The 24,860-nt window shown below is 37.4% G+C and overlaps 1 protein-coding gene across 2 annotated transcripts; it reads right to left on the bottom strand.

Annotated features, from left to right (window-relative positions):
* Positions 1-1,673: 1,673 nt before the first annotated feature.
* LOC137261238 (ferredoxin-fold anticodon-binding domain-containing protein 1 homolog) lies at positions 1,674-18,776 on the bottom strand. Of its 2 annotated transcripts, none has more exons than XM_067798952.1 (6): positions 18,709-18,776; positions 17,154-17,351; positions 15,938-16,103; positions 10,430-10,633; positions 5,514-5,672; positions 1,674-4,579 (listed from the first exon to the last, which is right to left on the bottom strand). In XM_067798952.1, exons 2-6 carry the CDS (start codon positions 17,335-17,337, stop codon positions 3,439-3,441), a joined length of 1,854 nt encoding a protein of 617 aa, XP_067655053.1. In that variant the 5' UTR covers positions 17,338-17,351; positions 18,709-18,776; the 3' UTR covers positions 1,674-3,438. The 2 variants fall into 2 exon arrangements, with proteins under 2 accessions (XP_067655053.1, XP_067655052.1); XM_067798951.1 differs by lacking the exon at positions 18,709-18,776 and adding an exon at positions 18,620-18,704.
* Positions 18,777-24,860: the final 6,084 nt, after the last annotated feature.

Genomic DNA, 24,860 nt, shown 5'->3' with positions numbered 1-24,860 from the left:
GTGGATTCAATCCCTTGCTATGTCACACAAAAAATACGTTAAAATGCGGTACTTCTTGTTCCCTGTCTGGTGCTCGGCATTGATGGGTACAAAAAGGACTGATCGGCAGGTCAGTATAATGTGTCTGGTTAGATATTCATGCTTGACTCAGACATGGTATATTGGTGAGCTAGCACTATAAAACCAGCTAATTCTGGGCTAGTACAAACAGCCACACATACACACACATGAACGTTGTCATATAAATGAAATGTTCTTAACTACAACATTAAACCTCATTTCAACTCGCCTTACTACATTCATGGCTGGTCACAAACGAAACAAACAGGATTCATGATCCTGTGTGAACAAAATTTCAGTTTGGCGTATTTTCAAATCAAACATATCTACATGGATCTTCAATATAATCTCAAACAGACCTTACACCAAAAGTACCTAGCTTGTACAAGTACCAAAAGGTTTGATAAGAAAAAGTGTATAATCATTTAATTTATGAAGTGAATTTTAAAATCCCACATATAAATCAACAAAAATAAAGAGTTAATAATGTGTACAACTGAAACGTTTTTGAACTCTGACATTTTGCAAAACTGATCTGAAACCTTCGTATGCCATTTGAAAGTGGCAATGTGAAAACAGTTCAAAATGACTCAGTAAGTATCTTACTTTCAACTCAACTGCAGCCTTTTTGAAATAATAACATCTTACCTGACACTCACACTGGTACCAGGGAACTTGGGCGTGGAGTGAGCGTGGAGTCTATGTGATTTTTGTGACAAACTTTCCAGTGTCAATGAGTCTTTGTGATTTTAGTATCATCAAGGGAAGGGTATGGTAATAATTGGCCTGCATACCTAGAAAATCAATAGTACAAGAGAGTTGAATTAAAATTGACCAACATTAGGTTCAAATCAGATTCACTGACCAGACTTGACGAATCATACCCCTTCAACTATATTTTGGGATTGGGAGTTATCTGTGACAATGAATGAATTTTCCGTTAATCAATTTCGTAGTCACAAAGTTTCTGTAACATTTGACCCACTCATGGAAATTGATATGTTTGGTTCTTTTCGCATATAAAACAGCACATGCCTTACGATGAACCCTCACTGGAACAATCTGTATTATTTTTACACTCTTTTATGGGATCATTTGTCACAATAGAACATTTACAGTGGAAGCTGTCAAAACCAGCATCTGTCCAATCCGGCAAGTTGTCATCACCAGGACATAATCTCAATCCCATCCGTGGCTCGTACATATATCATCAGCTCCATAATCCAGCACATTGTCTAAACTGGATTATTTCTTCAGTCTCAGTGAGTGCCAGTTTAGACAGCTTCCACTGTATTTATAAAAGATTCATCAAAAACTTTCCGTCACAAAAATCACAAAGACTCCACTATCACTGAAACTAAGTTCCTTACCAGTGCTGGAACTTGGTAGGCTTCAAATGGTTTCAACAAAATTTCTTGACATCATTACTAAAACTCCATCATTTCAATATTCTCCAGAGCTCTTTCCGGCATTTAGATAGAAGTGCCTACCCTAAAAGTGCCCCAACAGTAATATGTCATGGGAAACAGAATATTTTTTCAGTGATTTTCATTTGCACAGTGGAAATATATGACCTTTGCCGACCTACGTTAACAACCAATCAGAAAGAAGCCTGGGTGTCACAAGGTAGTTTATTCACATATCGGAATTAAACAATCTTTGCCAACATGATTACCTTGAGATGCACTCTGGAAATAATTGTTGCGCCTGATTACAGGAAGTGCAGAAACTGGAAAAATCTTCATGGATCAGTGCAAATTGTTTTGGATTAAAAGTTTGACTTGTAAGTAATTTTTAAAAGTAATTTGGAATTCTTGACACTCAGAAAATTGCAGTATTGCTACATACTAACATAATGCCGTAAGTAGAATGTTCTGTAATAATTATGGAGAAATCGTAAGGGTAGGTACCTCTGTTTAGTTGTTGGAGCAGTTAGGAAGGATGACACTCTATGTATGAAGAACATCTTTACTACAGAGGGAGTGATGTCTCTACATAGGTTCTAACACTGTTATCAAGCAAGTGATGATAACTTGATAATAAGGAGTTGTACATCCGTTTTTCGTTATCCATCTTCAGTGCCCATTACAACTAATTAAACATTCAAACAGTGCATCTATCCCAATCGTCTACTACACCACTTTTTGAAATTCCTCATGTTTAAGTGGTTAATTCATAACCATATGGTTTTACACTGTTCTCAATTTTCCATGAACCATAATTTCTGCATACCCAACTAAAAAATTTCCTGAAAGACCCTCCAAACATTTGGTACGAGTCACAACTGATGCAATAAACTCACAGTGGAAAACTAAACTTTATAATGCTTAAAAAGCCATACTGACTGCTCCCCTACCAGTTGTTAAAACAAGACAATAACACAATAACACAGGTCTTCAGCCTTCAGTATTACAGGGATGGCTATTTTCTGCTGATTCATGGATTTCCACCAGTTTATTTCAACTTGAACAATTCAAACCCCTCATTCAGTGACCAAATTAAGTTTTCAGCTCAAAACAGATTTTCCTGTTGACATCATTGGTATTAAAAAAAGACTGAATAACATTTTTGAGCATTTCTAACTAATCCTTGCTGGTAAACAAGCATATTTTGGCCTGTCAAAAAGAGAATTCATGAAATGTATTAAATCATGACAAATTATTATCTACTATCTACTATCTATCCATTTAATAGAAATAATCAAAGATCTGTCACGGTGACTAATCAACCAAGCAATTAATCATTTTTTCTCATGATTGAACACAAACAATTTTGGAACATTTGGTTGCAGTGAGAAAATTCTTCAAAAGGTTGGCTACATTTCGTAAGGACTACAAGCTTGTTACAAGTCATGATTGAATTTACCTTAAATAATTACATTCCTCGCATACTAGTCATCTTTAAAGCTGTGAAATTTGCAAACACATTTTGTGCAATTTGAAAATCCCACAAAAGAACTAATTATTTTTATGTACTTTTTGTCCATTACCAAACATAACCATGAAAATTTGATAAATGACTCTAACCAATTATTTCTGATGATTAATTGGTTGCAAAGACCGAACAATTATTATATTTTAACGAATTCCCAACACTATTTGGATGCCACGAGGCTATCCATCTGTGCCAAGAGTTCGAGGATACTGACGGTGATGTTCTGAATGTTGTTGCCAACAGTGATAATGAAGATGAGGTCAATGATGGTGTTGTTCCAAACGATGATTATGAAGATGATGCTCCAAATGAAGTTCCAAATAATGGTGCTGCTGCTGCTGCTGATGCTGATGGTGATGATGATGCTGATGATGATGATGGTGGTGATGACAAAATGGGTTATTCCTGATGATAGTCCCCTTCCTGCTCTCTGATGAACTGTCACTACCTTAGAATGATTCCCATCTTGCTTGCTACTTCCAGTCTGAGCATGCTTTGTAACTTCCAAGAAGTGATGTAAGACAGGGCCTGGTCATGTGACTGAAATGTCATACGGTAACATCGACTGCGCCTCTCTGTTTCAACATCATAATAGTTGTCAATCATCTTCACATCTGTCACCACATCACCAGCCACATCTTGCACAACATCATGCAACGTCTGCTCCTCAAATTGTCCCGGGCCCTCCCAGAAACTTATGTCGTGGAAGAATTTCATTGAGTAAAGGCTGAACGGCTTGTATTTGACTATAGTTCCAGTGTTGTCTGCAAACTGGTTCTTGAAACGTGGATCAGTGGACCACAGGAGAGGCAGTGCCGGAATGTCATGGATTTTCATTACAATTTTGTTCAAATCAAAAACAAGAAGAACTAGTTTCAATGTATTGTCAGGGCAGGTCCAGTTCATAACACAACCACAAACATCCCCCTTTGTCTTCTCATCCAACACCATCTGAATTTCATGTGACACACCCAACTCCCCAAAGTCAGTACTCAAAGCAACATTAACCTCATCAACAGATGTAATGTCAAAATACAAACCTGTTGCCTTCTGCACCACCCGACAGACAGACCAGACTTGTTCATGAGGATTCCCGCTTTGAACGACCACCATCATCTGGTGACCAACGGAACTGGTCTCCTGACCGATCAATCGTTGACCATACACGTCACATGACACCATGTGACATGCAACACCACTCGATGCCATGAGGGATGAGACTGAAGGTAATTCTTCAATTACACTAGATCTGAGATGGATCTGACCGGAGAAGTTGTCACTGGACGCCAAATCATTCATACACTTCTCGGATTCATCCTGTTCCTTCTCCTCAACAATGCCGTCCTCCTTGACAGAATCACCTGGATACTTGAAAATCTTTAAGTAGTATTGCTTGGGGAACAAGTCATGCATTGCCATGTGAGTCTGTGTGTCTGTGTGGCTGGCCAATCGAGGTCCAGACCCTTCCTTGACCAGAGACGGAGTGTCCAGGTGGTGAGCCTGGCCGCCAAGCTCGGCTGATATCAGCTCCTCCAGAACCGAACGGAGTTGATGTAGAGGATGGTGAAGGCTGTACAACAACTTCCTGGAATACAACACACTACAAATCAATACAACAAATAACACTTGCAAGTTTATAAGCAATTTACAGCTACCTATCACAGCTGAGATGTTTGATCAAATTTTATCTTCAGGAGTTAGCACAGCCAAATATTTGTCAATTTTGAAAAGATGCAAAAAGCACGACACTTATCACAAATTTGATTCCTATGTTTAACCACAGGAAACAGTACAACTAAATTAAGTATGTTCAATTTTATAAGATCCATAATGAAGATTCACCTATCATAGGTGTAAAATTTCATTACATTTTCATCTACAGCAATTTGTACAGCCAAATTTATAGTGGTAATTTTAACCAACGCAGAAAACAGTCCGATATCAAAACCAACAGTCAGTTTCTATCATGCTGCTTGCTTATAATCTGTAGCGATAACCTATTTTCTTGTTTATTTCACAGGATGCACAAATGACATGCACCAAAACATACGGCACCTGATTTGACGGCACCTGTCAACTCACAGATAACCACTCTTCTGGAGACACTTACACCTACCATCATAATGTGTCTATGTATATTTATTCATCAAACATGGTCGCCACTGAGTTTGAGTTGCAGTGAGTTACCGCTACAAATTCCACGTAGGGATTGTGCCTCTGAATCGATAAATCATGATTTTTCAAGTCTCCAAACATCCTAGCTCCCAAGGTATTGCTTCAATTTCTGTGCTGTTTGTCGCATTTTGTAGGTAAATCTGCTGGCATGAACACTGTGCATACTTTTAATGGGATATATACAGTGGGTATTATTGAATTTGTCCAGAAATGAACTTGATCTGTTGACCTCATCACATCCCTGTCCTTTTATAGAGTACTAAGTCCCGACAGTGACTTTGATGGAAGATTTTAGCATTACAAGCCTCTTGCAGGGTACATTAAGATTAAAAACTTCACATTACCTGTTGAGCTTGTGTTCCAGGTATCTGAGACAGGTGTAGGTCTTATCCCCCCAGATAAGCTGTCCCCCACCCTGCAGACTCTCAGGCACTGTCACCGACTCAGCTACCTCAAACACGTGGGTCAGAGCTCCTTCTGTGTGGAAACCTTTGTCCAGGCTCCTGTGGGAGCCATTGAAACAAGAACTCAAAACTCACTTCCTCTTACAAATATTACAGTGTGCTTGTCTCAAAAGCGAACTGATACATTGCAGTCTAACACAAAAACTAGTAAACATAAAATACTCAATGAAATGCTGATCATAATCAAATTATTACAGGCCCCCCCCTAAATAATTGAATGAATTACAGCAAATTTGAAGGAATTGCATTTCAAATGTAAACAAACGCAGCCCACAAACGCAGAAACAATTGCAGCGATATCAGTAGTTTAGCAGTAATAACAGAAACACATCTCCCCTAACAGAAGCAATGTTGGTAATACTGGAAACACACTCGGCCATCTTAGGAGATTTTTTGGTCGCGAGCGGAATCTCACGCAGCAAAACATGGCGTTGTTGGAAGAAGCACCCGTCTTTGTTTTTAGTTCCTACTATTACATTTTTATACTTATCCATCTTTGACCACCCGTGTTGAATGCGTTTAGTTATGAGGTGTTGCCGGGGCAATAGCTTATGTTTTCAGCTAAAGATTTTCACTGCAGAAGAGTGTCACAGGTCATGCCCCTGGAGGTTGTTTACATCTGAACATCGAAGTCCTGCCGCTGATTATGAACGTGCGCTAGATATAGCATCAGTTTTTTTTATAAAATGTGTTTAAATTTGTCAATTGCACTTCATAGGAAGAAAGATTGTGGCTCATAAACGTCTTCATGGCGCACGTTCATGATGTTCGTTTCCGCTCGCAACTGAAAAATCTCCAAAGACGGCCGAGCGTGTTTCCAGTATTACCCACATTGCTTCCGTTAGGGGCGATGTTTCTGTTATTACTGCTTAACTACCGATATCGTTGCAATTGTTTCTGCGTTTGTGGGCTGCGTTTGTTCACATTTGAGATGCAATTTCTTCAAATTTGCTGTAATTCCTTCAATTACTTAGGGGGGCCTGCATTAGTTAAACGCTGAGCTTTTCTTCAGAAGTTATGTCCTAAAAATAAAGAAGTTGTTTGACAAAATATCATTAAGAAATTGACAGAACACTGTTTGTTACAAGGAAGGAGTGTAGAGGAAGGGACAGCCAGGTGTTTGAGAAGAATGTGCTAAAGTGCTGACAAAAGTTATTGATTTATGAACCTGTCCCTTTCTTTCATTGAGTATTTTATGTTTATTAGTTTTGGAGTTAAAGGGGCACTGATGCGGAGCGAATAATGTTTCTCGCCAACTGTCTAATTATGAAACCAAACTGCAGATTGGTCAGCGCCCGCTCCCTCTACCGTGACGGACAAAGGGACTGGGCTCCAGTCCACATTAGCAGAATTTCCTCACCTAAACAGTCAGGAGGCCAGATGCCCATTATATGCCATTATTTAAAAATAACACAATAACAAAGTAACAAAATATCCAAGCAGTGTAGTCTTTTTCGGATGGCTGGATGGTATAGTGACTGATCCAATTTGATCCTATTTCTGTTTGTTTACCTCGATATTTAGTCATGTTACGTGAAATTATGATGTCTACGTACACGTAGCAAACCATGATTACACCTATTTTCCCAACTACACAGCAAATGTCTGTATGTTTTTCTTATGTAACAAAGTTCTGTTGGTGTCCTCAAAACACCTTCGGCCCATAAGTGTTTTCATGCTGCATGCGACACAGAGATTACATCTTCTTTGCTGTTTGATGGTCTAAATGATGGTCAGTTAATGAGTTTATAACAGGTATAATTAGTGGTAACACCACTCAGGTTACTCAAGAAAGGTTCCCATTTGGCATTTCTCCTGTCTGGAGTAAATACTCAACATTTTAAGTTAAGGTCTGTAGTGGCAAATGTATTGTATGCTATGTAATATGTGCATGTAAGTGATGCAAGAGGGTTCACCAGCTGAGTTATCCAAACAAACATTGATCAAAGGATTAGCCGATAACACACTGATTGACTAATTACTTCTATCTACTACAGCGGATTTGTCAAAAGGCAGTGTGTGTAGATGTACTGATCTATACTAACTACATCCTGTTGTAAAGTGCGAGTGTGAAAACAACATCCTCCCTTCAAAGAATCAACCACCATTGTTTTGATTGTCACCATTGTGAAAGACGTGAAACGATGTGTTCACAAATTAGACAGTTGTAAGAAACGCAACATAGAGCAGGATTATTTACCAGCTGCAGATGAATGGAATATCGTCCTTTTATGTGGATATTGATGGATACATTCCTTAACAAGGTAGTAGTCTGTTTTAAATTCATTATTTGCATTTGGTTTTAATTTAATTGTTGCAACATTCAGCAGAATCTATATGACAGAAAACACACTAGATCGCATATGTGTGTGAAACAGGATCCACATTGGCAGTCTATACAATGTTTAAATGTTACAGTCATGTTAGAAATTTACTATCAGTATAAGCAGACCGTGTGTTCTTTCATTAATCTTCAAATTCATACAAATATGACAAGAAACTAATTAGGGTCGTGAGACAAAATATAGAGACGTACATTGGCCTCATTATTTGTCCGTCCTAATAGTTTTTGACCATTTCTACCACTGGCAGATTATTAACCTTCAAAGTGTTTCATTTGTTTTCATAATTCATTTGTAATTAAGTAAAAATGACTTCACCTTAGTTGATCTGTCTATAATTAAACTCTCAATTGCGCATATGGAATGCGCAGCAGAGGTCAAACTTTGTAGTCTGTCTAAGAGATATTAAGTGGAGTGGAGCAGAGCAGGGAGAAGTTAAGTAAGTGAGTGCTGGGTTTTAGGACTCTATAGGTAATATTCCTTATTGTTAACTAAAAGTCACTGTGTTCTATAATCTGATCGGTTGAAAAACATCATCAAATGGTATTGGATTCCTGGAAACTGCAAGACTATTCGCTGCATATTGACACAAAGAAACATCGCAAACAATTGTTTTGTTACATCATCAACAGTGGTGACGTCATTCAAATCATGTTGTGATGTAAAGTCAAAATGACGTCACAATATGAACAGCCTTAGATGCTACCATTTGAACAAGCTAAAACAGCCAGCTGATGACACTTCAATGCTGTACCCATACTCGATGTAAACAAGTGCAGACAGTAAGCTTTCATTTTTCCTTTAGAATGGCAATAAACAACATGTGTTGGCCAACTTCCTGGTGTTGTGGAGTATTTGAAGCACGGGAACTGACAGCTTTTCAAATACTCAATAACACCTGGACACTGGCCAACACATGATGTTTATCTGCTAAAAGTTCACTGTGTAGGTAATCTGTTTATATTCCAGCAGCCTGATAAGTCTAACCCTAGTCAATGGCATGTGTAGGTTTCATTCAATGGATGACTCATACCATCACACAGGAACGGTTACAAATGTCATAATGAAGGAAATGTTTATGAAAATAACACAGAGTGAGTCAGTAGGGTTTATGTCCCCTTAAACACTGTGTCTGCCATATCACAAAGTGTCAACTTAATGTGGAAAGAAAGCCCAAAGTGAAGCAGATTTTAGATGTTAACGTCCTTGGTGAGGTGAAGTAAAATGAATTGGATTTATGATCGTACTTAAGAATATTTATATGACAACTTGCATGCGTGTGTATTTGTGGCTGCTTGTGTGTGTATGTGTGGCTGCATGTTTGTGCATGTGTGGCTGCATGTGTGTGCATGTGTGGCTGCTTGTGTGTGTGTGTATGTGTGGCTGCTTGTGTGTGTGTGTATGTGTGGCTGCTTGTGTGTGTATGTGTGGTTGCATGCATGTGAATGTGTGGCTGCTTGTGTGTGTATGTGTGGCTGCTTGTGTGTGTATGTGTGGCTGCTTGTGTGTGTATGTGTGGCTGCTTGTACTAGCCCAGACTTATCAGGTTGTATAATGCTAGCTCACTGAGATACCATGCCACAGTTAAGCATGAATACCCTACTCAGACCCACTATACTGACTCCAAGCTGACCAGTCCTTGCTGAACCCATTAGTGCTGAGCAGCAGGCAGGGACCAACAAGTACCATATTTTAACGTCTTTTGGCATGAGGGGAATCAAACCAATGACTTTCTGCTCTCCTGACAGACGTTCTAACCACTACACAACGGACACGGTCACAACCTTGGTGAAACCTATTAGCATAGGTTTCATACAGACAGACCAAGAGCCACAATATCAAGTGAACCTGGATTTAAACTCATGATTTTGGCATAACTGAATGCAACACCTGGACCACAGGGCTACTCCTCCTTGCTTTATATTGAAAAATATAGATAAATACTTGATCAGGGTTTTACATGTCGCATGATTCCTGCATACTTGACATAACAATATTGTAAAAGACTCTTAAAATATTATCATCCTAGTCAATTTGAAGCAAGTTTTATTTGTGACTCTTAGAAAATTCAATTCAATAAAATCAATTTCCTCAGCAAACAATGACAGTTTTCGTGAAGTCTTTATTAATTTAGATATTTCTTTCAATTCCTATGAATAACTGTACTTTACAGTGAATATATATCACAAGCATGATTATTGGTTCAGTATACTGGAGTTTGTTATGACTGAATTGTCCAGTGAAAAATATAATGTTTATTAACTGCCATATAGAGGGCAACACAACCCAAAAGAACAAAATCTTTGCAGAACCCTTGCTCTTTGATATACACAGACATTACACGAAAATGTTCATGACTCCCAAATATTGAAAATGACTCTCAAAAATAAAGTCTGTGAATAACCATGGTTCTCTTTTCTCAGTCTGTGTAAAACCCTGCTTTATGAACATTACCTGAATCCTACTGAGTTATATTCCTGGAATTCTTCTGTGGAGAATGGTACAACTTGAGCGAGAATGAGGCTTGCATTGGCTGCCATGGACACCACCTGCCAACTGTCATGCCATGCTCTCATTGGTCGATCTGCAGGAGTCCCACCTTGACCTTTACACAAGGTCACCATGATTTGTCCATCCGGACTCAACACTTTCACAGCACTTGAAACAAAATTGTTTTCGTACATTACTTTCAACTAGAAAAGTAGAAAGAAACACTATATTCCTAAAATTAAGGAGGGTTCTAAAAGATCCTGTCATGCCATTATTCTGAGACGCGTAGTGTTCCAGTATTTGAGATAACAGTTCTATTTAGAATATTTCTCAGTTACACTACAAACCACCAAAAACAATTCTCCACATTGGAGTGAATAACAACTGTTTTCGACTCTAACCCCAAACACATTATCTTGCCGGACATCCCCAATGTCTGAAAACTAAGCCTGTTATATTTATTTGACATGTACTACAATATTATTACTATTATTAGAGAAGAGGAATTTTTTAACAGTTATCATCAGAAAATAGCTTGGTCAGTCCCCTAAGGTTGCTTTTAGCTAATGACACAAAATCACTTGGGATTTTGATATTCATTCTTCAATATGGACCAAACACCATAAAATAACATATAAGAACTTTAAGAATATAAGAATAGAATAGAACAGAACAGAATGGCACAGACTGTAGCAAGTATAGACTGAACACTGTAATGTAACAGCTGGGTGATAGTGAGTCACTGCAAAAATGACTTGGTTTCCAGGTTTCTGGAAACCATCCGTAATGTGGGTAATTGCGGAATCCAGTTGGTTTCCATTCCCTGAAACTCACTAACTGAGTTTCCAACTAGATTCCATTTTGGAATCTGTGATTGTGGAATTCTGTAAATGGAAACCAAAATGAAACTAAGTTCGGGGGTTTCTTGTTGGTTTCCATATCTGGAATTTGCAATTCTCACATCTCACTAAATGGAAACCAACATAAAAGCAGAAAATGTGGTTTCATGATGGTTTCCATTGGGCTGTTTTGAACTAAGTAACATAAAATGGGTTGTCATCCTGACATCCAGTTGGTATCCATTCAGTGAAACTGGGTGACCTAGTTTCCAAACAGAATCCATAATGGATACTCTAAGCTCTGGTGATGGAAACTGACACGAAGCTATGGTCATGTGTTGGTTTCCATTCCTGACAACAAAAGTAAATTGTTGACGCATGATTCGGTGGATATCACAATATTAAATGTGGCTTCAAACTAATGATACAAACGATACACTTTTTTCCTTCACATTCTTGTTTATTCATGATGTAATGAAGCATCATATTCCGACTACCATGCACACAAACTTCACAATAACCGTACTAAACATATAAATGGTGAAAGGACGAATGGCTATAAATGGCCTTTGTCCAGCTATGTGCGCGAGGCACACTTAGTCTGGTTTCTCTAGATTGGGATGAATGAGGCAAGTCCAGGTTTCGGTTGTCTGCTTTCTCCAATTAAGGATCAGACGCTTTCTTTATCTGAAAAGAAATAATAAAACTCTGATATCTATATACAAGAATAAAAGGTGAGTTGACTCTGCATAGGAACATTGCTTAAACTTTTATTATATATTAATTATAATTTATTGGATCATTGAGTTGTGTACGGGCTTGTATTCCTTTCAGTAAATATATTGTATAAAAATAAGTAAAATTAAAACCACTTTAGCAATAGCAGTAGTTCAGATATATATTATTAATTAAAAGGTAAATGATGCAATATATAAAAAACAGGCTATAGACTGCCAACTCCTAGGAATGTGAAAGAGTATAAGCATTTAGGAAGATTAGTATAAGTCATTAAAACAATTGTCAGTTCGGTACTTACATGATGGTATTTCTTAATATCCAGAATATACGTGAATTATACAATAAACTGAGGCAGTGCGTAAAGTTTAGCAATAAAAGCATTTATAGTTGTAATACTTTGACACTGAGTTCAAATACTTGACAATTAATCAGTGTCAGGTCATTAGTGTGTCGGGGTTCGTGTGTCGGCTTCATTGGGGCAGTCCCCACTTAACAGGTTCTATTATCAAAATTAGCTAGCTGTAAAAACAATGGAACTTACCTGAGTCAGGTGTTGACAGACGAAACCGGAAGTAATGACTCGGTAATCCATGGGCACGCGAAGTCGTGACATTTTATAAAAGCAACAGTTTAATGTACTGAAGTGGTCGTTTTCAGTCTTTGTCTTAAAATCACATCGTAATTGGGTCAGAGAAGGATTTCATGCCTGCCAATCGAAAAAGGATCAGGTATTTGTTATTACCCACAATGCCCCAACGCACACTTGCTGCCATTTTGTCACTTGATCCCAAGTTGTTTTGAGACGACTATTTTGAAAGCAGTTCTCAACCGGTATGTCCAGTAACGACAACAAGGAAGTCAACACAATGCAGTATTCCTACGTTTGCCCGTGTTATCTGATTCAAGAGACTGGCAATGAGATTTACAATAGAAGCTTTGGAGATTCGGTTACGTGAAAAATTGAGAACAGCAGCAGTCGTCGATCGCAGCGGGAGAAAAGGAACATTCCACGATCTGGTCAGGTACAGTGTTATTTTCTTGAAATAAGCAATAGCACATGTTATTCGTAATGTTTAACGTAAATAAGTAACTACCACAATACATATGAAAGTTTAGACTTGATGAACCTCTGTAAACAAATGCGTGTTGAATTCTTAGCAAGAGAGATGGCTTCCTTCACACAGTTAATTCAAGAACTCAATATTACTGTGATTTGGATCAGCTCACACACGATTAAAATGGTTCATTGTGTTAATGAATGAAAAATTATCGTTGCAAGAAGAAAATAAATCACAAATATCTCTAGTCTATTATTGCTAATGTGCTTGTTACGACTCAAAGTAACTTCAAACGTATTTATAAATACGAATATTTATTTAAGAAATCCTTTTCATATTGCTTTTGATATCTGCACCTTTGAAAACAATGTAGTTGGGGATAGAGTGTCATTTTGCATTGATAGGTTAGTGATTCTCTGACCAGATTTGGTGCATTGTTTGAGTGAAATTTCAAAAATGAAATTTCACAATGTTTTCAAACTAATGTTGAATATGTTTATATCATTGATTTATGAGATAATTTAGGTTTGCCATCTGATGTAAGTAGTGTTATGCTTATCATATCAAGATTTAACGAACCCTGAATGAAGAATTGTAGATTGTGTTAGGCCCACAGAAAAGGTTGCGAAGAGTTTTTGATATAAAGAATACATGGGTATACAATGATGGATTGCCAACCCAAAATAGTATATGAATTTGTTGACCTGGATTCTTTTCATCTAGCATAATCTACACTTTGCAAATTGATATTCATTCTTTTTATTCAACACTTTATTGTTATCAAGAGTGCAATATGACAAGTTCCTGTTTTTTAATCGATGCATTTCTACGTTTCCAGCTTAAAGGAGGGCAGTGTTGGAAATTCTGAAGAAGGCAGCCAGGACCAACTCATTTTGACATACAAAAGGTATGTATAACCTGAACCGTCCAGTACATAATGTACATACAACATAACCAAATAATGTAAATCCTAGGAATCAGTAAATATGAATGGCACAGTCACTATTGTTGTAACCTCCAACTGGAAACATGTTTCACTTATAGTTATGCATCATGCACATGTGTCTTTTCAGATGGGTTTGGATGAACAAGATGGATCTCTTATGAAGGTGTGGGGAAAGCAGAGGCCCACGGCTTGTACGCAAAGAACGGCAAAAAGTTCAGAGTAAGTAAACGTATTCTAGTCATTGTACATCTTGCACAGATTAAAAATTTAAAGGAATCCTTTAAAATATCAAGTTAATTTGGATTCTTTCTATGTACATTCAAGGAATTTCAAAATGAACACTGTTGAAAAAGTGCAATTTATCCTTTGAAAGTTACAGCTTAAAAAGTTTTAAATAGCACATATTATGTTGCAGTGTGTGCTTGTGACCCCATATTCATAGCTTGTCTGCCTGAATGACTGCATATTATTGGTTAAGAAAATATGTCTTTTCACAATAACGGATAAGTCCTAGTTCTATACACCTAATGTGCATTGTAAGTAACATTCAGAAAATAAATTATGGCTTTCAAAGGAGAATTTTTCATGTCTCTGCACTCTCATATATCAATAGGCTGTTCTGGGATTGAAACTTTTGATGCCAAATGCTCATTTTATACTTTTTGAGCTCTTCGCTTTTTGGACATGGGGTTCAGTGTATGTTTGACAGTTTTCTTTTCTCTAGCCATGGATATCGTTGACGAATCATTGTTTGTACTGAGAGTTGTTTTTCAAATTTCAGAAGCTGGAAAGCAGGAAGGCTGTGAAACGATTGATTGGCCGGAGGAGAAGAAGCACACAGTTCTTCCTCCCTTGGGGAATGAGCTAACATTTTTCAAACTAGGAAGCCAAGTGATATGGGCTGATCTACATTGATGTGTTCAAGCAAAATATTCTGTACTCACTGCTAATTATTCCCTTGCTTTTATTTCATTTACTAACTTGAATATTCCGAATATTATTTGTGTACAAACAAACTGTTGAATATAAATAAACTTTTAATGAATTTGTGTTTTATTCTGTTATTTGCCATCCTGGAGCCTTTTACCATTATGCAATTGTATAAAATACCTGATTTGCTACATGTGAGACAACCTGTTTTCCGGAGGACCGGGTAAAGGGCCGACACAAGCAAGTTTCAGTTCATGGAAACTAGGTATTAAACTAGGTTGGAAACTACAACACGGAAACCAGGTTGAAACCTACAGTAAACTCATACATGGAAACCAGGTTGAAACCTACAATAAACTCATACATGGAAACCAGGTTGAAACCTACAATAAACTCACACATGGAAACCAGGTTGAAACCTACAATAAACTCACACATGGAAACCAGGTTGAAACCTACAATAAACTCGTACATGGAAACCAGGTTGAAACCTACAATAAACTCGTACATGGAAACCAACTGGATCCCGCTTGGAGGAGTGGGTAATGAAACGAACTGGAAACCATCCTGAAATGGTGCAGTTTCAGTTGCATGGAAACCACAATGAAACTGTAGGAAACTCCCTGGAAACCAACTGGAAATGTTGGTTTCCATGGCGTTTCTTCTTGGTTTCAGTGTTCCGGAAACCAGCTTATTTTTGCTGTGAAAAATGCACGGTTTTACTTGCTTTTAGCAAAATTCCAGGAATATCACGGCCAGGGATGCCTTCACACATTGTATCCATGAGGGGGAATCAAACCCGTCCCTTCAGTGAGTGAATGCTTTATCCACAAGACTACCCCACCATCCAACTGGGTCAGAGGTCACACTCAAAGGCAGTCAAGAATGATCACAGGAAATCACAGGATATTTCTACCATGAGAAAACACATTGTAGCAAGTTTAAACAAGACTCACAGTACCTGGAGAAGAAGTTATTGAGGAGGGTTCTGTTTTTCTTGTGGTTAGACTTGCCCCCAGCATGGGGAAAGTTGAAGATAATACGAGAGAAGCGGGCGTCATCCATCCCCTGCAGGGCCGAGCATGTCTGCAGCTCAGTTGCATCCACGTTGAAACAAACACGCACACCTAAAACAACACAATCACATTGTTACATTTAGGGATCTAAGGGGACGCTCTTACTATGGTACTGTATGTATGTAGGTAGTATTTGGTTCGGTCTGTTTCAGTTTGGTTTTTGAGATATGATCATAATGCAGAATATTCACAAGAGGTAAACCTTACATTGTTTGATAACAAGAAAAAACATTACCATAGTCTTTGTTACTGTGAATGGACAAAAACCTGTCATTTTATGACGAGATAGAAATAACACAACAAATTCTGAAAATACCAAATTTTTTTACGATATACTGATCCCAAAGCAAATATTCCTTCCAATCAAGGACATTCCTTTTAATCCACAATATCCTTCAATTTCACATTCTGCCAATCCACAACATTCCTTCTAATCCATAACATTCTCCTAATCCACAACATTCCTTCTAATCCACAACATTCTTCTTATCGATAACATTCCTTATCTTACCTCACACATAAATGTTGCTTTCTGATTCTCAGAAGCAAGTAACATTTCTACCTCATGGTAGTAAGTCTTTATATCGAATAACATTGAATCACGTATATGATCACGTAAATTAGGATGTTTTGCAAATGCAAATCGATTGAAAGGAGATAATTCCTTTGCTACAACTTTGTTTTTCTCGTCTTCAAAATCTAGTGATGGCAAGAAAAGGATTTATACCCATGCTTCAAACAACTGACTATTAACACTGAGGTGTTCTGTGAGATAAAGACGTTGTTCACTGGTCCCTCAGGGCTCATGAGTTGATGGAGCCGTGGGCTCAAGGCACATAAACAAACATTGAGAGTACATCAGCCTACTTTCCCCTGAAGACCATTGAACAACTTCTATTCTAATCCACAACGTTGTGTGGTTGTTGGTGTTACTTTTATTATCAAACAAATATAAAACTAGAGTTTATCCTGTTAATTTTAGTGTGCATAACGTCCAGACGGTTAAAGTCATGGATGTTTATCAACAAAAAGACCTATATTCAAACACAAACAAAGTGATCATTTACAATACTACTGATTAGCTGTCAATCAAGGAGTCACCTTTATCTCGAAGAATCTGAATATTCCTGGCAGCCAGGTGATGCTTCTCGATGGATTCTTCTGTTTCCAGACTTGTTGCCAATACCTGATCGCCACGGAAGTCACATTTTGACACCAGTGCTACAGTAAGGGAGAAATCACCTTCTCCCACAAGGAGTAGTCTCCCTTTAAGTGGTGCCTCCATCTTTACCTTCTCATCTGATGGTGAAATGAAAGACACAAACATACTGAGTGTCTGAGTTTAGTCCATTTTTAGAAATATTCCAGCAATGTCAAACACGCCATAAACAGACATCACATACCTCACCCACATGAGAAATCAAACCTGGGTTTTCGACGTGATGACCGAACGCATAAACTACCAGCCTAACCCATTACCCAAAGAACACAAAATTTTGGGGACAGGATTCGAGATCAAATGAGTCAATCAGCTTAAACCTTATATACATGGCTGTACCTGTTTTTAGCAATTGATTAAGCTTAGTTTTACCTAAACATACTCCAGCAATATGGTGGAGGGCTGTAAATAATTGAGTCTGGACCAGACAAAATCCAGTGATCAATAGCATTAGCATCAATCTGTGGAAATGGGTACAGATGAAATGTGTCAACCATGTCAGCAAGACGACCACCCAATCCAGTTAGTCGCCTGCTTATGACAAGTGTTGGTTACTTAATTTCATGTCTAACCCGGACCTTCACGGGTGATAACTTTGCACTACAATATTTGACTTCACTAATATTATCAAGCCTGTGACACACAGAATTGTCACTAGCTATCTATGATAACTGTATTATGACATTTGAGAAAATGGCTAGATTGTATTACCTATGTTAACTGTAAGAGGCGATAAACAGTTAGGGTTCTTAAGTATTATGACAAGGCTGAAGGTATGTCAAATGAGATTTAAAATGTTGATCACTGTTCATAGCATCTATTACAGGATTGTCTGATCCAGACATAATGTTCATATTTCTTCATGGGCCCTGTCATTTAGCTGGAGAACTGCTCAATTTGCCACTAAACCTTACTAAACAACAAGCAAATGGAACTCTTTAAAAGACAGGCCTAAAGTTCTATGCTCCAAATGCTTCAGTCCACCTTAAACTTTAGCGTGTTTGTAAATACATGATCCGATAATGCACTGAAATACAAAAATGTATGTCTCTGAGCAACTCAGGCAGTCATAACTGTTTGACAAAGTTAGTGGAAAGTTGCCCATGTTTCGAACGCGAATCAAATTCTAAGCGTGGTATGAACCACAATGTCCATGAAGTTTCCTATAACGACCAGTCAAAACTAGAAATCGATTTTGACAACCGAATAGTTTTATTTCTATTACAGTCTAATTTGTTTCTGACATTTAAGTTCCCACATAAAACAAGGGTGTTGACATGAACTCAACACCGGCAAATTAATCTTGCGTTGATCATAATAAAGGCTTAACAAATACATTGTACTATACCAGACATCAACGTTCCTAAAGATGGTTTAGATAATAATATATGAGTCAAATGATATCATATCTGCTAATACTTGAAACAAGACCCATACTTCACAACAACATTTCTCGCGCGGACTTGTATGCGTACATTTCAAGGGGGGTAACTCTAAATTGCTCACCAAAGAGAAACCGCAAAGGCTTATTCAAGTTGTAAGAGATTAGGTGAATCTGTCAATTTTCTCTAACATTTTATTCATTATCACTGGTTCTTTTTTTCTCAAACTCCGTGATTTGTGTGTAATAGCTTATTGCCCATGCAATGTACGTTTGTATATAAACATTGATATTTATCTTGAACATGTAAATCAACAAAGATAAAAATGTGAGGTTCAACGGAATACGTCTTCTTCAGCTTGACCATCGAGCAGCTTGATTACCTCTCGGTCTCAATCAATATCTAACGATACACGCACATTACAGGAAAACGTTGAATTGTAATCGTTGAAATTACTGATCTACAGGAAGTGTTTATGCCATATATTCCAAATCTATTAAATATAATGAGTGAGTGAGTGGGTGACAGATGACATGAGTTTGCATGTGTCTGTGCTCCGTTGTGGGAGTATGTGTGTTTTCCTCAGCTTGCTCATTGAAAATACTGATCAACAGGATATGTATATGTAATATGTTTCAAATCTTTTAGATATCTTTTAGAATCTTTTAGAGTGAGTGAGTGATTGAGACATAAACAATACACTGGTCCAGGAGAGCTGCATTTCTCAAGAAAAACACGTTCTGGCGGTGATACATAAGTAAGTCTTTGTATTCGTAGGGAGCGGGACGGTCATTTTTGGAAGTGTCAAAGTGGAACCTCTTGAACAAATTCAGATAGGTCTTTTATGTAGTTGGTAGTCTGCATGCCAAGTTCCCGTTAATGAGTAAATAAGTAATTAGTGCATAGGTTTGTTTGTGCGGTATTAGCGACTTGTCCTGTAATTGACATATGATAAGCGACTTTTTTTAATTTTCAATGAACTTTTCAGTTAGCATAAATCTTTTTGTGTTTCTTTTGTTCTTTATCCTTGCCTTCTTTGTTTTTAGTGTAGCTTATTTCATCTTCACGAGGTATGTTAATGGGTCACTGTATATGGAAAAGTGCCATTTCAGCATTTGATCTTCAAGACTTGTATTCTTTTCATGTTTTTATGTAAACTGTTCTGGTTTGTATGATTCGTATGTGGCATCTGATTCAAAAGAGACGTCTGGACAGGAATGTCACACAACACTGTAATTTAAAATGAATACGTATGAGGCAAATGGTGAACATTCCAGATTACAAAGGAACAAGGTAAGCCTTCTAGTGCCAACATCTCGCACCAAGAATACCTTCACATAACCATGTAAGGTGATGTGACTATGTGAGATTCTGTGTCCTACGTCAACCTTCAAGGTGATATTACCATGGAAGATTCTGTGTCCTTTGTCAGTCTTGAAGGTGACATTACAATGTAAGATTCTGTGGCATGAAATTAGAATGCAAGGTTCTGAGTCCTATGTCAACCATGACCATATAAGAATCTGTCTCCTATGTTCATCCTGAAGGTGACAATACTATGTAAGATTCCATGTCCCTTATCAACTCTGAAGAAACATTACAATGTAAGATTCTGTGTCATACGCCAACCTTTAATGTGACTGTATCTACAAGACTGCACAGACAGAAACAAGACTACAACATTTCTGTAGATGTTTGATTCCTCTTCTACCTGCGCTTTGCCAGATCTTGGTGTTGCCAACCAGGACGTAAAACAAAATATAAATCATTATCGTTTACATTCCCAAATGAATGAAACAAATCCCTAAACTGTATAAAATTTTATTCTGACAAGCATGTACACAGTATAACTACATACAGTAGTAATTTTGTCAGGATGTATAATGGAGATGAAACATAATCCAACAGCTGTCACAGATTGGTCAACATCATGAACGATTCACATTGCTGTTCACATTGCTGTTCATGAACATGGTACTGTAAGCTTGGACCACTGTGAGCATGATTTCTACAGTAAGCAAACTTAACCATGTTATGAGTTATGTATCAAAAGAGTTTGAGACAAACAATGCAAAGATCTCTGTACATTCTGTTGTAAATACTGTATTATTTAATAAACACATTTGTGTTGTCTCCCTGACATATACTGCACAAAAATGTTACAGTTCTTGAATATATTAGGAAGATATTTTTAATTTGTTATTCACTATGGAAACAACATGCCCGAAACAAGGAATGATCTTTCACACATTTGGTTCAGAATGAGTACAATCATATTTTATACCATAGACAGATCCAGAGGTGGGATTCAGGGGTGGACACCCCTTTTGTCCTGAAAGTTTATTAAATGACAATGGAAACTGAAGTGTGCACCCCACTTTCTCTAAAAGCTGTATCCACCCCTGTTTACATGCATTATAGTTACATGAAATAATCACACAAGATGCATGTTTCTTTCTTCATGCAGCCATTTCCTACTGCCATGTGTAACCATGGCAACACTGCTGGTGACGTGAGGTGATGTATTGTCAACTCAAACATGCATATTGTACAAATGGAAGGAAGGATTAGAAAAAAATACTGCTAAGTATACAATCTGTCAAACTCAAACATATACACTGTTTACATGCGACAGGTGCTTTGTGTGCACTAAAGCAAGCACTTGCTGTCTCTCTGGACAGGCAGATCCCGGATTTTGGAGAAGCATCCCGCAACAATCCTCTGGATCTTCCCCTACGCTGTATATATGGTTCAAAGATTACTGGTATTGGCAATAAAGAACAAGGACACTTCAACAGGTGAGGGACCTGTACCCTTAATAAAACCAGGGATACTCTATAACTCTCTATATAGGCTCCCTGATAAAACAGAGGGTTGTAAAAGAAATATATACAATATTTCAAACTAAAAAATACACAGTCCATTTACAAATGGAAGGAATAGTAAGAAAATGACAGTTTGCAAATGTCAAAATCAAAGATAGATATGTAAGGATTACAAAGAAAAACAGAATACAACAAATCCAACACAAATGTGTTCATACAATCTGTTTACAAATGGAAGTCAGAGAAGGGAACTTGCCAGTGTACAATTCAAACACTGAATCAACATACAAACATCAACAGAAATTAAAACAAAAATTATAAATAACTTTTCAAAAAATCATTATCACTATTATGCATAAAGTCACAATGACATTCACTTTGAAAGATAACAATCATTAAGCAGATCAGCAAAATATAAATTTGTGTTTTTAAAGACCTTTGCAAGACTGATGACATATCAAGGAAGAACATAATAATTCAATTTCATCAGTAGGTAAGAAATCAATAAATATCTTCTTCATTCTAACGTCATCTATTGACCTCTTGGCCATAACCCTTTGGGTCAAGGGCCATGCGATTGCATTCTGGTTTATGAATATCATATCTTGTGTTGTAATGTGAAATAAGGTTTAAATCTCTGTTTACAGACATGAGAATTTTCCACAGATCTGCAGATTTCCAGAAATTTCGCTACATTTTAAACATTTTTTAGATTGATGTAAATGTACAATAAAGTAAATTTTCAGTATTTTTGGCGCTTTGCTATCCTCATGTCTGTGTTCAACATCATTGCACTTACTTGTTCATGTGTGTGAGGATGCTTGTACCAATCCTGACAAATGCTGGTTTCATAGGGCCAGCACACACACTTGTTTTGCAGAGATCATCAGCAAAATCATGGACAGTTGTGTTCTATCAAACTCAATAGTGTCCGGTGACAAGTCAAAATCCATGGTCAATGTCAATGCAACATGATTTGACCAAATTTCTAATGTTAGTCTCACACTGTTAGTCTCACACTGTTAGTCTCACACTGAAATTTACTGCTTTGTCACATGTTCAGCATCAACCAATGAATTTCAAAGATCCTAAAAGAAGCATAACCAAGCCCCAACAGCAATCACAACCACTGACAAAACTAAAGTTTACATACTCCAAAGGGTGTTGAGAATTGGGTTAAACTATGCACAGAATATTTCTGTATTTAAGCTGGTGCTGAATAAATCTATATTTCAGTTATCAACATTGTTCCTAATAATCATTTTAACAAATCCTAACCAATCAAGTAAAATTTCAAAATCTTTCCAGCCTAGGGGGGACAAGCATAGGGCTCTAGGCATTTATTTTCCTTGAAATCTTTGAGGGGAGACAAGCATTGTGTACTGGAACATATTCTCCCTTGGGATCTTATTCTTTACATTTTTTATCTAGCAGTTCCACAGAGCAGGAATCAGATGGAATGTAAATGACTGGCATATGATTTGAATCAGATGCTCAATAATAGGGAATAAATGATTTTCACAATTAATATTATTTGGACAGATTAATTATGTATGTACAATAAAATAACAGAACTATTCACTACTATAACGCCTCAGAGCCTCTCCAAGGAGTGTTATTATGAGTGAATGAGTTTAGTGCAGCAGTATTCAAGCTATATGGTAGCTGTTTATAAACAACTGAGTCTGGACCACACAATCCAGTGATCAACTGCACGAGCATTGATCAACTGGGATACAATAACATGTCAATCAGGTCAGTGAGTGACTGCCTGATCCCGATAATTGCCTCATCTTACAAAGGCAAAAAAGTGGTTGCCATAATTGTTTAATAAAGGTACAATAAATTAATCTTTTAGCTTTTTTAATTTTCTTCGTCTTATGTTGTGTTAAACGGCATTTTTCAATAATTTAAATGACATATTCGACTCTCTGTTGCCAGAATGTAACAGAATTACAAGAGGGTAATCACAGTAGTTGGAACAGTGAAACAAGTGCATGTGCAGTACATGATCAATGTTACCTTAGACCAAACGTTCCTGTTCTTGGTATTACATTTAATGTGCATACCCCCTTGTAATACAAACCAATAATAACAATTTTAAACTATGATGGTTTGCTAAACACCTCTTATCCTAAGTTGAAGAAAATTCTGAGACATAATTGTGCTATTGCCAAGGTAAAATTATGAGGATTCCTAATCTTAATTTCACTTTATTTGATCTACCGATTTGTTTAAACTGAAAATCATTTGTAGATTTGTACTGTAAACAGAGTATATATGAGATGATCTTGACTACACAATCCAGTGATTGACATCAGAAGTATTGAGCCTGATCACTTGATCTTGTTATTTGTCTTATGACAAGCATGGTTTCATACAGGCCAAGTCTAATCACTCCTTCGTGGATCAGTATTCAAATTCCAATTCGATTTGGGTAGATTATTATAACTCAACTTGCCTTTTGAAAAAGGGAGGTTGCACTTTTGTCATGTTTATCGTGTGCGTGCGTGCATGCATGCATTTTGATTGAGAATCAGAACATGACCTTGGAAAAAAGGGGGATTGCAACCCCCCCACTAGATCTGTCACTGATCATTGCAGTGTATCAGTGTATGAAACTCCTTCAAAAAGACAGGAAGCCCATGGGGCTGATAACTGAAAAATGTTGTCACCCCTGTTAACATGTAACAGCCCTGTATCAAATACAGGAAAATGACGTATGGTGTCAAAAGAATGTAACTGATGAAGTACTTGTAGTGAGCTACACCTATACATGTGCTAAAGCAAATTTAATAAAACCATCACTTGGTAGTCACAATTAATTCATTTAGAGTCACTGTCATCAGAAAAGAATGACATTTTTCTTTGGCTGAAAGCATCCTCTGTACCAGTCACATTTAGTGTTAGATAAATGGGTAGGTTGATCTGTGGAAGTTACAGTTTGATTAATCATGAACTATACAGATATCATCTAGTTACCTCAATTGTAAATTATTTTCGAAAGAATTCCCATGGTCAAATATTTACCCGTGGAAATGTATTGGTGCACAGGGTTGGCTATGAATTAAAGTTGTAAGCCCACCATGTAAGTAGCAAGCAGCAGGCCACCGGACTGACTCTATTTCATACACTGAGTGTATATATACTGTACTTACTTCACACAAACAGTGCAATTCAAATTTATATATGCTGTGTTGTAACTTGCACTCACAAGTGGGACAAGCATGGCCTGCTGACAGCCAATCTACACAGGTCCCCTTCCTCAAAGCAACCATAGCACAACGCCCATAAGTCTATGTTAAAGTATGGGGGTTACGATCTTCTCAGCGCTACGATCGCTTTGAGGAACAGGCACAGATCTTTGCGATGAAAACTCCTC

The sequence above is a fragment of the Haliotis asinina genome, chromosome 14 (assembly GCF_037392515.1).
Source record: "Haliotis asinina isolate JCU_RB_2024 chromosome 14, JCU_Hal_asi_v2, whole genome shotgun sequence".
In the NCBI taxonomy this organism is placed as follows: domain Eukaryota; kingdom Metazoa; phylum Mollusca; class Gastropoda; order Lepetellida; family Haliotidae; genus Haliotis; species Haliotis asinina.
The sequence above is the reverse complement of the archived record's forward strand: the minus strand, read 5'-3'. Positions and strand labels throughout refer to the sequence as shown.

Excerpts from the sequence above, each read along its gene's own strand:
- LOC137261238 (XM_067798951.1), bottom strand. Across the intron at positions 16,104-17,153 it reads TCAGATTCTTCGAGATAAAG|GTGTGCGTGTTTGTTTCAAC; the intron begins GTGACTCCTTGA and ends GTGTTGTTTTAG. Across the intron at positions 5,673-10,429 it reads TATAACTCAGTAGGATTCAG|GAGCCTGGACAAAGGTTTCC; the intron begins GTAATGTTCATA and ends TGGCTCCCACAG.